At 46.3% G+C, this 13871-nt stretch overlaps 4 protein-coding genes across 4 annotated transcripts; 2 read left to right on the forward strand and 2 right to left on the reverse strand.

Moving 5' to 3' along the window:
- Positions 1 to 6601: 6601 nt before the first annotated feature.
- CCR75_004055 (uncharacterized protein) lies at positions 6602 to 9812 on the reverse strand. Its single transcript, XM_067962145.1, has 6 exons — positions 9530 to 9812; positions 9420 to 9467; positions 9142 to 9353; positions 7214 to 9081; positions 6999 to 7154; positions 6602 to 6924 (listed from the first exon to the last, which is right to left on the reverse strand). The coding sequence occupies exons 3-4, from the start codon at positions 9284 to 9286 to the stop codon at positions 8774 to 8776; spliced, it is 453 nt and encodes a 150-aa protein (XP_067815435.1). The 5' UTR covers positions 9287 to 9353; positions 9420 to 9467; positions 9530 to 9812; the 3' UTR covers positions 6602 to 6924; positions 6999 to 7154; positions 7214 to 8773.
- On the forward strand, positions 6608 to 8592 carry CCR75_004056 (uncharacterized protein; the record flags this gene model as incomplete). The annotated part of the gene is made up of 3 exons (XM_067962146.1): positions 6608 to 6908; positions 6978 to 7154; positions 7214 to 8592. The coding sequence occupies 3 exons, from the start codon at positions 6608 to 6610 to the stop codon at positions 8590 to 8592; spliced, it is 1857 nt and encodes a 618-aa protein (XP_067815308.1).
- A 138-nt stretch (positions 9813 to 9950) lies between the features above and the next one.
- Positions 9951 to 11140, forward strand: CCR75_004057 (uncharacterized protein; the record flags this gene model as incomplete). Its single annotated transcript, XM_067962147.1, has 2 exons — positions 9951 to 10736; positions 10808 to 11140. The coding sequence occupies 2 exons, from the start codon at positions 9951 to 9953 to the stop codon at positions 10964 to 10966; spliced, it is 945 nt and encodes a 314-aa protein (XP_067815364.1). The 3' UTR covers positions 10967 to 11140.
- A 458-nt stretch (positions 11141 to 11598) lies between these two features.
- Positions 11599 to 12057, reverse strand: CCR75_004058 (uncharacterized protein; the record flags this gene model as incomplete). The annotated part of the gene is made up of 1 exon (XM_067962148.1): positions 11599 to 12057. One exon carries the CDS (start codon positions 12055 to 12057, stop codon positions 11599 to 11601), a length of 459 nt encoding a protein of 152 aa, XP_067815321.1.
- Positions 12058 to 13871: the final 1814 nt, after the last annotated feature.

Here is a 13871-nt window from a genome sequence, read left to right on the forward strand (position 1 = left end):
AGCCCGTGGGGCTTCGGTGACTTCCATGAGGGAAATCCGATCGTTTTGTTTCCAAACGAAACAAGGACTGAAAACGAAGTCTCATTTGAGAACTGGGTTCACCGGGCCCGCAAACTTCGTAATATCTGGAATATCAGAGAGTCTGCGGATAGAGATGATGTTCGTTTGGAACGGAAGCTTCGCTTCGACTTCGCTAAGCTTAAGGCCAAAGGCCAGTTACGTTCGGCATTTATGCATCCTAATCCCACGTATAGTGGTGGGAAGCGCCGTTTGACGCGAGTTGACCCTGAGCTTGGCGCTCAAAAACGTCAACGGCGTATGGGCAATCTTGCCGAAGAGGTACGTCGAACTCCCAAAAGTTTTCAGAAGAGAGGTACCCTAGCCACTTCACCAGATACTGGTATTGACCCTCACGACGACGTCGCTTTAAAAGTTTTTCCACATGAAACTGAAGATTCCCCCCGCGCATCAAGCAGCGCGGGAGGGGGCCGAAATTTCGGCGGAAGCATTTGATGCTCTACGGCACGAGGTGCAACTTCTTCGTGAGGTCCTTGCTCGGGTTAAGAGCTCTTTTGAGGCGGTTCGGGACCGTCTTTCGACGCTGGAGCGTCAGCAGCCTCGTTTAATAGGTCAGTTGGATATCCTGGTGAGGATGCAACAATCTGCGGCACGACCGCCTGTCTTGGCGCAAGCGCCTTCAAGTCCACGTAGGAAGGGTCCCGATATGGCTTAAGCAAGCCAACGTAAAACACTGGGTGTGTACGCAGCTTGCTGGGAAGTTTTAGCGTATAAGCTAGGCCATTCTTGGCCACGACCGTAAATAGTTCAATAAAGCGCGGGCGCAATTTGGTCTTGCAGACTGCCGCGGAAACCAAGTTGGTAGGTAGGTTTTTAGCGTTTAGTGAAACTCGGTCTCCGACCATATAAGAATTAATACAGCTTCTGCCTTTGACATCTGCTTGTTCTTTTTGTTTGTCTTGGCTACCAACCATCGTATGCCTTACATGTCTTAAGACACTAATCGCGTCGCGAGAAACTCGCTTACTTGTTTCCGAACGGTAACAAGGCTGATATCAGCAAGCCTATCGGCTAATCTCCCCCACCAAGCCCTGAGCCACAAAGTGGGATCTTTTACAGAACGCGTGGGTGGGTGAGACCTTTGATGTAGAACGGAGTGTAGCCTGAAGAGGCACAAACAGCGTTTTTTAAGGCGAATTTCACCTCTGGGAGCACTGAGCTCCAGCGTTTTGGTGTCTGAGCACACACACTGCGTAAGACGTCTTCAACGACCGGATTGACACGTTCAGTTTGACCAACGGTCTGCGGATGGTCCGCCGTGGACATATCGAATCTGGTGCCAAGCACTCGGAAAATTGATTTCCAGAATTTTCCCGTGAAACGGGGATCCCGATCAGAGACAATTGCCACTGACAAACCATGCTGTCGAAACACGCGATCAATAAACAGCTTAGCTGTACCCTCTCCATCAATGGAATCCGGCACGGCCGCTAAGTGAGCCATTTTGCTCAAACGGTCAACAAAGACCACCATACCGGAGTTACTGGCTGAATCTTTCGGTAGCCCAAATACAAAATCCATACTAATGGATTCCCGGCAACCTATGGGGACGGGAAGACTCGCCAGTGGCGCAGCAGCATGTGCCGAGGGTTTAGCCCGTTGGAAAGTTTTGCATGTGCAAACATATGGGCTGACCCATTTAAAATGTTTGGGCCACCAATAACCCTGGCTTATAGAGCGTAGGTCTTTTCTCTACCGAGATGACCACCAAGGACAGTATCGTGTGCCTCATAGCGGATTCGGTACTTTAAATCCTCATCATGAGGAGCAACGACGCGCGATGGGTCCGCGATGTCTGTGCAATAAAGCAACAGGTCGTTTTCGATGATAATCGATGTCACCTTGCACGCAAACGTGCCGACAATTTAAAACCATATTCAGTGCTCTTTAGAGCTCGGAGCAGAGCTCCAAACTGTTCATCCTTGGCGTAAGCCGAACGGATTAATCCAGGAATAGGTGACGAGATAGTCGTTAAATGAGAAAGCTCATAATCCGGCCTGCGTGATAACGCATCGGCCAAAGCATTTTGCTTGCCGGGTTTATACTTCACCTCGAAGTTGTATTCCGCAAAAAAGGATAGCCATCGGGCCATTTTCTGTGAGAGATGGGGCGACTTAGCTGCCGTGCGTAATGACGCGTGATCTGTATAAATCACAAACGGCATAGAGCCGAGCAGATGAATCCTGAATTTGACGAGAGCATACTTCATAGCAAGTAACTCTTTGTCATGAACTGGGTCGTTCTTTTCTGCAGCTTTAAGCTGTCTAGACTCGAACGCAATAACACGTTCATGCCCATCAACTTCTGTTTGTAACAGAGCACATCCAATGGCAAAATCTGAAGCGTCACAGACTACAATGAAAGACCAATTTAGGTTTGGCACAGGATCCGCTCTAAGGCCTCACTTTCCAATGAAGCATCCTAAAAAAGGAATTTCTTTAGCGCCAAAAATGGATTTAGATGCATTGGCATACAATTTGTTTGTGCGCATGCACTCGAGCACTGCTTGCAAATGGTCTAAATGGTTTTCCATATCCAACCGACCCTGCTCCGCACGACTATGGACAAAAATGTCATCGAAATAAGTCTGTGCATTGCCTCGATGAGGGCGAAACAGTTGCGTCACTAGACGAATAAATCTTGCCGGGGCGTTGGAAAGCCCTTGTGGCATAACCAGCCACTCCCATAACATGCCGCTTAGGGTGCTAAACGCTGTAAGCGGGATATCGCTAGCTCGCATGAGCATTTGGTAGTAACCATCGACTAAGTCCAATGCACTGTACATTGTACATCCCACCATATTATTCTGAAGAACATCCTTTCCAGGAATGGGGGTTTGTGCTGGTATAGTGACAGCATTAAGCTTATTATAAGCATGAAGACAATACGCCTCTTAGAGGCCGGGACATTCACGTCCCCGGGTTTTCCAGCCTGTATTGGTTCTATACAAGACATGGTGTCTAATTTGACATCCGACAAGGAGTTAGGTAACTCAACTTCCTTATCCAGCGAACGTTTACGTGTCGCTTCACGTGCATTAGGAGAATATGACCCAAAATGCCCTGGCGATTCGCCAATAGTGTCATTATTGACACTCAGTATGGTGCCACCTTGGCCGACCAAACTCGGTGGACTTAGATGTGCCACTCCACGTATCTCAGGGATATTGCACCCTTGAGGTCGGACTCGTGTCACTGTTCCCAAAGATCCATTGAACTTAGGTATAAAGTTTCTGGACTTTGATAGTATGGAACGCTGTCTCGTACTTGATTTGGATTAGAGATATGATCTCATCCTTGGTATGACCTGTTAGAACACCATGAGCCATGGATCGATTGAAGGTCTTAGACCTTAGGCGCCACGCGCAATGTTCCTAGCAAAGTTTTGGAGAGTCATGAACCCACCTTTGCTAGGCAACAAAAGCGCTATTGGCGCGGATCATTGAATGAGTCTGTCAGTGTTTTAGACATTGGCATGTCTGAGTTAATAAACTCTTATGTTAATAATATTAAGTCTGAGCCCGACTCAGCAGAAATAAGTGGAACGGCACGTACTCCGTCGAGTGACACTCGTTATAATAACAATTCACTAAATGCTGAAAGCATTGTTGGCCGAAGGCCGGATCATCAAGGGTTCAATATCCCTGAGATACGTGGAGTGGCACGTCTAAGTCTACCGAGTATGGTCGGCCGAGGTGGCATCATACTGAGTGTCAGTAGTGACACTGTTGGCGGTTCGCCAGGAGTCGCTAAGCGAACAGTGATTGTATCACCTTCATGCGCTCTAAGCGCCTCAATGTATTGTTGACTTCCTTCAAGGGAAAGGCGTCGAGCATAATTGAAAGATGCTCCTGAGTCAATTAAAATTGACCACGGCTTATCAAAGCCCTTTACAGTCGCTTGAGCGACTGGCAAGCCAGGCTTGTACTTTCGCCCGGTGCCATTGAGCACCGAGCTAATTGGAGCTAGGTTCTGTTTATTCTAACCTCCTGGAGGTTCAACAGAGCCTAGGTCTTCCCCAGTAGGGCGCCCCGCACCTACTGGGTATCGACGTTTTCCCGCACCGTACCAGATCTCTGGTATAGGTCGGAGTTGGAGCTCTTTCGAGCTTTACGCGAATTCCGAAGAGGGCAGGCAGGGCGTAAATGTTTCGTGCTTCCGCACATATAACATCTACGGATGGTCTTATGCTGTTCCGCAGCTTGAAGAGCCTCTTTTCCTTCCTCAACGAGATTTCAATCCATAGGTTCCGCTCTAATAGACGGAACCTATGTGCTCGAAGAGCTTGTTCGGTAAACAGGCGTGCTGACGCGAGCAGACTTAAAGTCAAACTTGGCGCGTAGCGCTATGGCAACTGCCCCTTCGAACGTAGCCGGATGAGATCGGAACAATTCCGTCCGGGCAACGACCTCATTGAGACCCGCCATAAAGATGTTCACTTAAATTGCTTCTTGCACCGTGTCTTGATGCATAGATGCAATGAGAGTTCTCAACTCCTGGGCAAAGTCCCATCGGGTTCTTTTACCCTGTCGAGTCGCTAGGAGCCGTGCTCGCATGCGAAAAGCCTGATCTGGCGGTGCAAACATGCTCGTCATTTGCTGTTTCAGCGAATCCCATGAGGGAAAAGCGTCGTTTATGGACGTGCTGCACGATAGTGCCCATTCCATGGCTCTACCTCCAAGTTTGGAAATGGCCATAGCCACCTTTTGCCGTTCTGTTAAGAACAAGGCGGAATCAATGGACATTTCCAGCTGCTTAATCCAAAAAGGGAGATTTTCTCCCTCTTTTCCTTCAAATGTCTTCACATTTACAGTTAGAGGGCGGGCCCTCGGCTCTGAGTCAGGTACAGAGATGTACCGGGTTGGCATAGATGCCGTTAAATGGTCCTGTACCTGACCGATCAGGGAGGCTTCGTACCGCATGAAGGCTTCAAGCCTTGCATGCAGGACCTCTGGTCCCTGGGAGATAATAAATTCCACGTGCTCAAGCCCGAATAAGGTTTTGAGCTTGTCACAAGCGGCGCGTTGCGCTTCTGACAATTCTAGAACCTCTTCCATTTTCGTGAGAAATGAGTCTTGTAAAGACTCAGGCGTAGATTGACCACGAGTGCTGCTCTTTTCGTCGTGACGATTTGCCACGCGGCAAAGTGGACTATGTAACGGGCTAAAGTTGCCCTAATGTTGCACAGTCCCCGTTAAGCACACTTGGTTTACTTAAGGGGATGGTCAATTACTAAATATTAGTAGTTAGACCCAGCACTCAAGTGTGGTGCACATTTGTGACTAACCCTTGTTTATGTGATGCATATGGGTGCATTCACATTGCGTCATCCGTTACGCAAGGTATCTAGAAAGATACGCTCGCAATACATATTAAGTGTTATCTATAGAGATGACATTTTAATTGGTAAAATAGGCATTTATATATAACACGATTAAATATAAATCAGTCTGAAAACTACTTCCTACTTGATAAGTGCGCACGAGGAGCCGGATTACCGCTCCCGTGACGACTCTTTATCAAAGTACTTAGTGTGTTGGGTGAGGTCGCTAACGCGCCCACCACAACTACCTCACTGCACGCAAGAGAAGCAGCTTAAACCGCTTCCTCGCTGTGCTAGGGTGTGGTCTAAGTAGAGCGTGGCCGCATTACGACGTGCCCGCCTACATACCAGGTGTAGCGGAGCTACCTCGCTCCTTAAGTCAGAGGAAGAATTTCAGACTAAGAGAGTCACTAAGTTTTATTGAACTAATGGGTTTAACAATTCAGGGAGTCGTACAAGCTATTAAAGCTTAAGGAATCCTAGTTCAAGGGATTCAGGGGTTCGTAGAACCAAGTGGAAACTAGTGTTTAAGAGGATATACCTTAGTAAGGCTTCTATCTCTTACAGATCAATGCGAAAGCCTTAGGAGGCACTAAACGGTTCAAGATCAAAAGAAGAACTGCACTTTACGTAATTATATAGATCTAAAAACCTTACCCTAGCTAATTACAAATAGATTTTGGCTGCCAGATTTATATGGCGGCGACCATATTTGTTACCCATAATAATTGGGATTTAAGTAACTAACTGTTTTATAATTAGATTAAAGGGTGTTTTCCCATAAAGTAAATGTACCACAACAACGGTTCTCCAACCGATGTGTGCCCCATTACAGACAACCAGAAAGGCCACATTGGTGCTGTTGCTGATGCTGCGGTATGTTGGCCCCTACCATGTATTTACAATGTGTGAAAGGCTTATTACAGCTGACATTTTTGGCATCCAGGCGAATGTTACTGGTGGAGGCATGATGTAGTTAGTGTACATCAAGGCTAGTAGCTAAATTGTAACGGGCGTTGTCAAATTGCCAATGATGATATCCCTCAGTATTGATATCGATAATACCAATTATTAGTTTATGAGGGTTGCTCGAAATATTAGCGATACTTATCGGTATTACCGCATACCACATAAGCAGCTACGTCGTGGCAATGTTGCTTTACCGTTTTGCACGCGCCATTCGCCCACGAGCCAGCACTGAATCATAATGTTAGCGCTTCAGGTCCGTACTCAAAAGCGCCTGTTGCTCAATGCAACCACCGCGTCTGTTGCATTGCATAAGCGCTTCGCTTCGGCACCAGTCATTACCGAGGATCACGAAGAAAACGAGGAGGCATTAAGTGTCGGTGAGCCTTCAGGCTTTGAACGTGACACGCTCGACACGTACTTGAATTCGCTCCAAAAGTACAATCCACCCATCAAAACAGGTCTCAAGGGCCTTAACATTATTCACGATCCGCTTTATAATAAAGGCACGGGCTTTCCGCACGTCGAGCGTGATCGCCTCGGTACAATTTTCCTCCACTAGTTTGCACAAAACCTGGCAATTTGTAACTCAATTTTTTGCAATACAATAGGTCTACGTGGATTGGTACCACCGCGCCGATTATCAGTCGAAGCGCAGCTCTCTAAGTTGTACGACACTTTCTCGCAAGAAAGAGACCCACTCGGTAAAAGTCGCTTCCTCACAGATTTACACGACCGAAACGAGACGCTATTCTTTCGTCTTTTAATCAAACACATGAAAGAAATGGGTACGTTAAAGCAAGCAACGAATTTCGATTGATTCCAACTAATTTCTTTCATATTGCAGCCCCTATTGTCTACACTCCAACGGTTGGTGTCGTGTGCCAGAAGTTTGGTCATCTTTACCGTCGCCCTCGCGGCATGTTTTTCAGCACCCGCGATCGGAGCCAATTCGGTGCCATGGTGTACAATTGGCCGTGTGATGACGTTGAAGTCATTGTCGTGACAGATGGGAGCCGAATCCTCGGACTTGGCGACCTTGGTGCCAACGGCATGGGCATTCCTATTGGAAAGCTTGCGCTTTACACGGCTGCTGGTGGCATCGATCCACGGAAGGTACTTCCCGTGATGCTGGACACGGGTACAAACAACCAGACGCTTTTGAACGACCCGTACTACCTCGGGGTCCAGCAACCTCGTCTTACTGGTGAAGCTTTCTGGTCCATGGTGGACGAATTCATGCGTGCAGTGCGTCACCGGTGGCCGAAGGTTCTTGTTCAATTTGAAGATTTCTCGAGCGAACATGCTGCTGATGTGTTGAACGCATACCGATTGAAACAGCTCTGTTTTAACGATGACATTCAAGGCACGGGTGCCACAGTGCTAGCTGGTGCTCTAAGTGCGTGCGAACGTGTCAAGATCCCATTAAAGGAACAACGCATTGTAATTCTTGGCGCTGGGAGCGCAGGCTTAGGCGTCGCATCCACATTGCTTCAAGGCATGTTACGCGAAGGCATGACGATTCCAGAAGCGCGTGAACGTTTCTATATTCTTGATCAGTACGGGCTGCTGGGAGAAGCTCGCGACTCATTGAATTCCGGCCAGCAGTTCTTCTCTCGGAGCGATCTTGCCGATAAAACGAACCTCGTGGAAGTCATCAAACAGGCCAAGCCTACGATGCTCATGGGTCTTAGTGCTGCTGCTGGAGCCTTTACGCAAGAAGCCGTCGAGGAAATGGCCAAGCATGCTGAGCAGCCAATTGTGTTTCCTCTATCGAACCCCACGTCAGTGGCCGAGTGCACGGCTGAGCAGGCGTATGAATGGACCACTGGAAAATGTGTCTTTGCGAGTGGCAGTCCGTTCGAGCCCGTGACGTACAATGGTACACAGTACAACATTAGCCAGTGCAACAATATGTTCATTTTTCCAGGTGTGGGTCTTGCGTCTTCAGTCATTCAAGCCACTCGCGTCACGGATGGCATGCTCTACTCGGCAGCAAAGGCGCTGTCGCAGTGCATGACGTCGGATGAGATTGCCAATGGTCAAGTCTTTCCGTCGGTCGAAAATATTCGGGACGTCTCTTTAAAAGTAGCCACGGCTGTGTGTGAAACTGCTCTGGATGAAGACGTTGCGGGCGTCCGACCAAAGATCCGCCGTGGCGGTACGCTGGAGGATTTTGTTGCCTCAAAAATGTACTTCCCGGCCTATCACGCGCTAGTCGAGTAAAGTGAATAGAGGCACTTAAACACGTTCGCTTTCTGCGCAGTAAACATATCGCTTCAAATTATTACATTAGGAGTTATGTGAGAGCACCATCCATATCAAAATTTCTCGTTCGACTCAGTATTCGATTCTTTGGTGTCTTTCTGTTGCTGCTAGCACACGAACGATTATTTGCTTTAAGTTATTAGGTAACCCTCGACTTGTCTATTGGCGGGGCTAACAGAGCAAATTTTGACACAAGCACGTCGAAAAGCTCTCCATCGTTGTCATCGCTCGGATGCTCCGTCTTGTACACGGCATGTAGACAGCCCGTAATGGAGCCACGTGGGGCATCAATGTCTACGCCACTCGCGTACTCGAATGTCTGACCCGGCGCCAGCATTGGCGTGGCGCCAACGATACCTGGCGAATTCCGCGGCAGCGCAATCCGCTGACCTTTTTCGCTTTCAAACGTGTACTGGCGTCCCAGAATCTGAATTGAAATACTGTCATCTGCAGAAGCAGAAGAATTGAAACTAGCGACATTGAAGACACGGAATACGAAAGTATTACTTTGATTGGTGATGGTTATGCGGTACGTAAAGCGGAAAACGTTCGTGGCCGGATCGCTGTGCTTCTGCACATATTTGCTCGTCGCTTCGATTCGAACGCCATTCGTTACTGTGACTGCGAACATGTTAGATAATAATTTGCACATGGATTGCCAATTGCAATTCGTTCAATGCAAATCGAAATGTACCACTCGAGCATTGAGCCAACAAAAGCTGTTCGGACAATTCCCTCAGCGCTCTATATGGTCGAATATATAATGAACGCAATAAAATTTTTACCTAAATCGTCACGTACAAGATGGCGTCGTCCAATTTGGCATTAAGCGTCTGTCATTCACCAAAACTATTGGTCTCAGCACGTACTCGATTCACAATGTCAATTTTGTCACCTTTCGGTCACTTAGTTTTACATTTTGTCGAAAGCTTAGCTGTATAATCTTTATAGGGTCCAAGCGCGGGGATCCCATTTGGAATGCATTGTCTCGCAGCTTTCGAAAGTCTTCGAGCGAGCTTAGTACTTCGGAGCCTATCACTCGCTTTGTCTGCCCGTCTGACAACGGTAGCGAATCTACAAATCTGCCGTGACCCCATTGCTCCAGCTGAAGGTCACGGCGAATAAAAAAGTGAGGTGTTTGTTGTAGCTTGCGCGCGTCGCGTAGTAAACACCTGTAGATAGCGCGTGTTGATCTTGCCGATGGCATTGTTTCAAGAATTAAGTACACTTGCAGCACAGATTATGCGCCTATTGATGTTTACCACATCAATCTTGCAACTATCACAACGTCTGGGGGAAGATTTACAACCTTAGTAATGGCCGAGACAACAACGATGCGGGGGCTCCCCGAGGAGGTAGTGACGCACCCGTTGGTTCTTTTAAGCATCGTAGACCACTATAATCGTGTGGCACGTGATACTAGTAAACGTGTTGTCGGCGTTCTTCTTGGATCGACCTTCCACGGCAAGTGCGACATCACGAACTCGTTCGCTGTACCTTTTGATGAGGACTTGCGTAACCCTGGTATCTGGTATTTGGACCATGATTTCTTGGAAAGCATGTATCAAATGTTTAAAAAGATCAATGCCAAGGAACGTATTGTGGGCTTCTATAGCTCAGGCCCAAAAATTCGCAAGTCTGACTTGGATATTGACGACTTGTTTCGTCGCTACTGTTCACACCCGGTCTTAATTATCTGCGACGTGCGTCCTCATCTCGAAGGGCTTCCAACCACAGCGTACGGCTCTATCGAAGAAGTAGAAGAAGACGGCAAAGCTATTAAGCGCGTTTTTAAGCATGTCAAGTCTAGTGTCGGTGCGTACGAAGCCGAGGAGGTCGGTGTCGAGCACTTGTTGCGCGACATCAATGACCCGTCGGTTAGTTCGCTGGCTGGACAGGTAAAGCACAAGATGACGGCACTTAATGGACTTAAGGAGCGCCTGTTGGAAATGAAGACGTATCTTGAAAACGTCGTGGCTGGTCGTTTGCCACTTAACCACCAGATCATTTACAATATGCAGACAATTTTTAACTTGCTGCCCAACCTCAATGTCGACGAACTTGTGCGCTCGATGTTTATGAAGACAAATGACATGCATTTCGTACGTACTTGGGAGAATGCGAATTGGATTGCTGCTTCTAATTATTGATGCCTTTGTTATTGTTGCCTTAGGTGATTTACTTGTCTGCACTTATTCGCTGCACGACCGCGCTGCATAATCTCGTAAATAACAAGATTAAATACAAACAGTCGGAAGAGATAGCATTTACGGAAAAAAAGGAGGAGAAAAAAGATGTATTGAAAGACAAGGAGAGCGAAACAACTCCGTAGAATTGCGCCGTTTGAAGCGATTCTTCGCGCTCACGAAATATTTGAATTGATTTTCTTATAGCCGTTGCAACTACAGTACACTTATGTTACACATTCACACTAGCAACGTCTTCGCGCTCACAAAATATTTAAATTGATTTTCTTATAGCCTTTGCAACTACAGTACACTTATGTTACACATTCACACTAGCCGAGCGAGCGCCCCTCTCCAGCAACGATAACGGCGTCTGCCATATGTATATATGTCGCGGCAATTCGATGTATGCACATCTACTAGTTCATCATCTATCTCAGTGTACTTAAGTGATTGAACTCAAATGTCAATAAATTGGTTGAAACTTACCCTAAGTGAAGAGAACTATTGTAGCGATTTACATGTGAGGACTGCATTACATTTAATTGCGAGATAAATTCTTTCCGATTTGGGCTTTTAAGCGGAAAGTTTAATCGAGTTTTTATCGTAGGATCATGGTACAATAAAGCTAGTAAACGTTCTTATTGTACCTCACTATACTTGGTTACTTCGAGAGTATTTGATTTAGCATAAACCTAAATTATGATATCTTCACAAAAAAAAAATGATTCAGGAAAATCAACGTTTTGTTTTATTCCGTTGAAGAATGTTTTTTAAGCTATTCACAGGCCCCGTCCATAATGTCAACGACGCCAATGACCCAGTACTGATTAAACTCGAGAATTTTATTTTCTACGAAGCCGGCGCCGAAGAACGAGAAGTCAGATAAGAGAACATCACGATGGGTAATGTTCCACTGATTTACCATCGCCTCCGAGGAGTCAATTCCGACGCCATAAGCCTCCTTAGAGCCTTTCACCTGCACTTTATTAGCTGTAAGTACGGACTTCACGGAATGCACCTCTGTTGTGAATTCTTGGGGAATTTGATAATAAGCTAGGTCTTTAGCGACGACTTGAGCAGCTGCAGCCACCTTTGTGTTAAAACAGAGGTTCTTTTTGCCGCTAGCGGTGCGAATCTTGTTGACAAAGTCTAACACTTCGGAATTGTAATCATCGATTTGACCATTGGTCAAGCTGAAAACAGCAGCAACAGTGAGCGCAAGGATGAATTTCATTGCGAAGTTGTAACTGAGCGGGATCGTGGGAAGCGAGAGACGAAATGATACTGCGCCGCAAGTTGAAAAGTGAACTGCATTTGAAATAAAAAAACTTAGGAGTGCAAACTAAGTATACTTTGGTGAGCACTGGCTGCTATTCACCAATAATCCAGCTCTTAAAAATTCACACTCTTATGGTGCACCTTAATTACATCCATGACTGCCACTGTACTCAATGTGGCAGTTTACGCACTCATTATTTGGTGCTTTGGACGACGAGAATTGGAATTGGCAATGATTTAAAAGGAGCTCTTCTAAGCGACAAAGACGGGTCTTGCTGATTTTTATTTTCTGCATTCCCATATGATTCGTTTGGGTGGGCATCTACGCATCCGGCTTGCTTGCGTATGGGACAAATAAAGAACTTCTTATATTCGGAAAGCCATCCAGTGGCCACAATCACATTTCACCGCATCTTCACCCTCGTGGGATGAAAAATTGAGGAGTCAATTAAACAATCTTCAGTTTATAAAGAATATGTAGCGCTAGAGGTGTCACATCTTCTTGTCCTAACGACTTCCTAAGTGCAGTGCGACAAAAAAAGATAAATTAAGAGGAGTTTAGGGCGTAAGCAAACATCTCAATTGCTTCCAGACTAAGCAAAACAGATGGTATTTCACGATAAATTGTCATTGCTTTGAGCAAGCCCGAATCATCAACCTACGTGGTCAAATTTCTGCATCTTGTTAGATTTAAGCTACGCCTTTTTTACATTTTTCCTTAGGCAAACTGAAGCCAGCGGAATTTGTTGGGTAATATTGATGGTATAGGTGAAGCATAAAAAAACTATGTTTTCAAAGTTCAGACGCAGTAGCGGTCCCGCTGCATATATAACGAATATTATTCCTATGAGTTAAAATATTTTTTAGAGATTAGCTCTATTAATTGGTTGATTTAACCAATCAATAGAACTAATGTCTTATTGGTCCTTAGCCGGAGGTTCCAAGTCTTGGGCCCAGAAGCTGAGGCTTCACGACCCATTGGTTTTCGGGTCTATGTGGTCTTTAAGACCCGGCTCAGGCAAACATTTGAGCCGCCACGTGCCGAATTCAGGGCTCGAGCCGAGCTTCTGGAATTGAAGCTGAGTAAGCGTGACTTTCACGTTTATGCCCAGCATACACTGTAACCGGGTGTATCGTTACTGTAACGGGGCACTGCGACTTGTACTGTTTCAGTACAAGTCCACTTCACACTGCTTCAGTTGTGAGTGGTGCCTTTCGTTAGGTGACGTACACTGTACGTATAGAGGAAGACTTCTCTTAAGACAAGTTAACTTAAGAGGGTAAAATGAAAACTGTATTAATATAGTTAAGTGTCTTTTAATCTATCTTTGTAAATGCTGTGTAACGGGCTAGAGTTGCCCTAATGTTACACAGTCCCCATTAAGTACATTTGGTACTTAAGGGGATGGTCAATTACTAAATAATAGTAGTTAGACCCAACACTCGGGTGTGGTGCACATTTGTGACCAACCCTTGTGGATATGATGCACATGGGTGCATTCATATTAGGAGGGATGACGCCCAGCGTCATCCGTGATGACGGCTAGCGTCATCCGTTGCGCGAGGTATCTATTAAAGATACGCTCGCAATACATATTAAATGATACCTAGGTATTTGTATTTAATTCTATTAAATATAAATCAGTCTGAAAACTACTTCCTACTTGGTAAGTGCGCACGAGGAGACAGATTACCGCTCCCGTGACGACACTTAACCAGAGTACTTAGTGTGTTGGGTGAAGTCGCTAGCGCGCCCACCACAACTACCTC

Source organism: Bremia lactucae, linkage group LG1 (assembly GCF_004359215.1).
Source record: "Bremia lactucae strain SF5 linkage group LG1, whole genome shotgun sequence".
Classification (NCBI taxonomy): Eukaryota; Oomycota; class Peronosporomycetes; order Peronosporales; family Peronosporaceae; genus Bremia; species Bremia lactucae.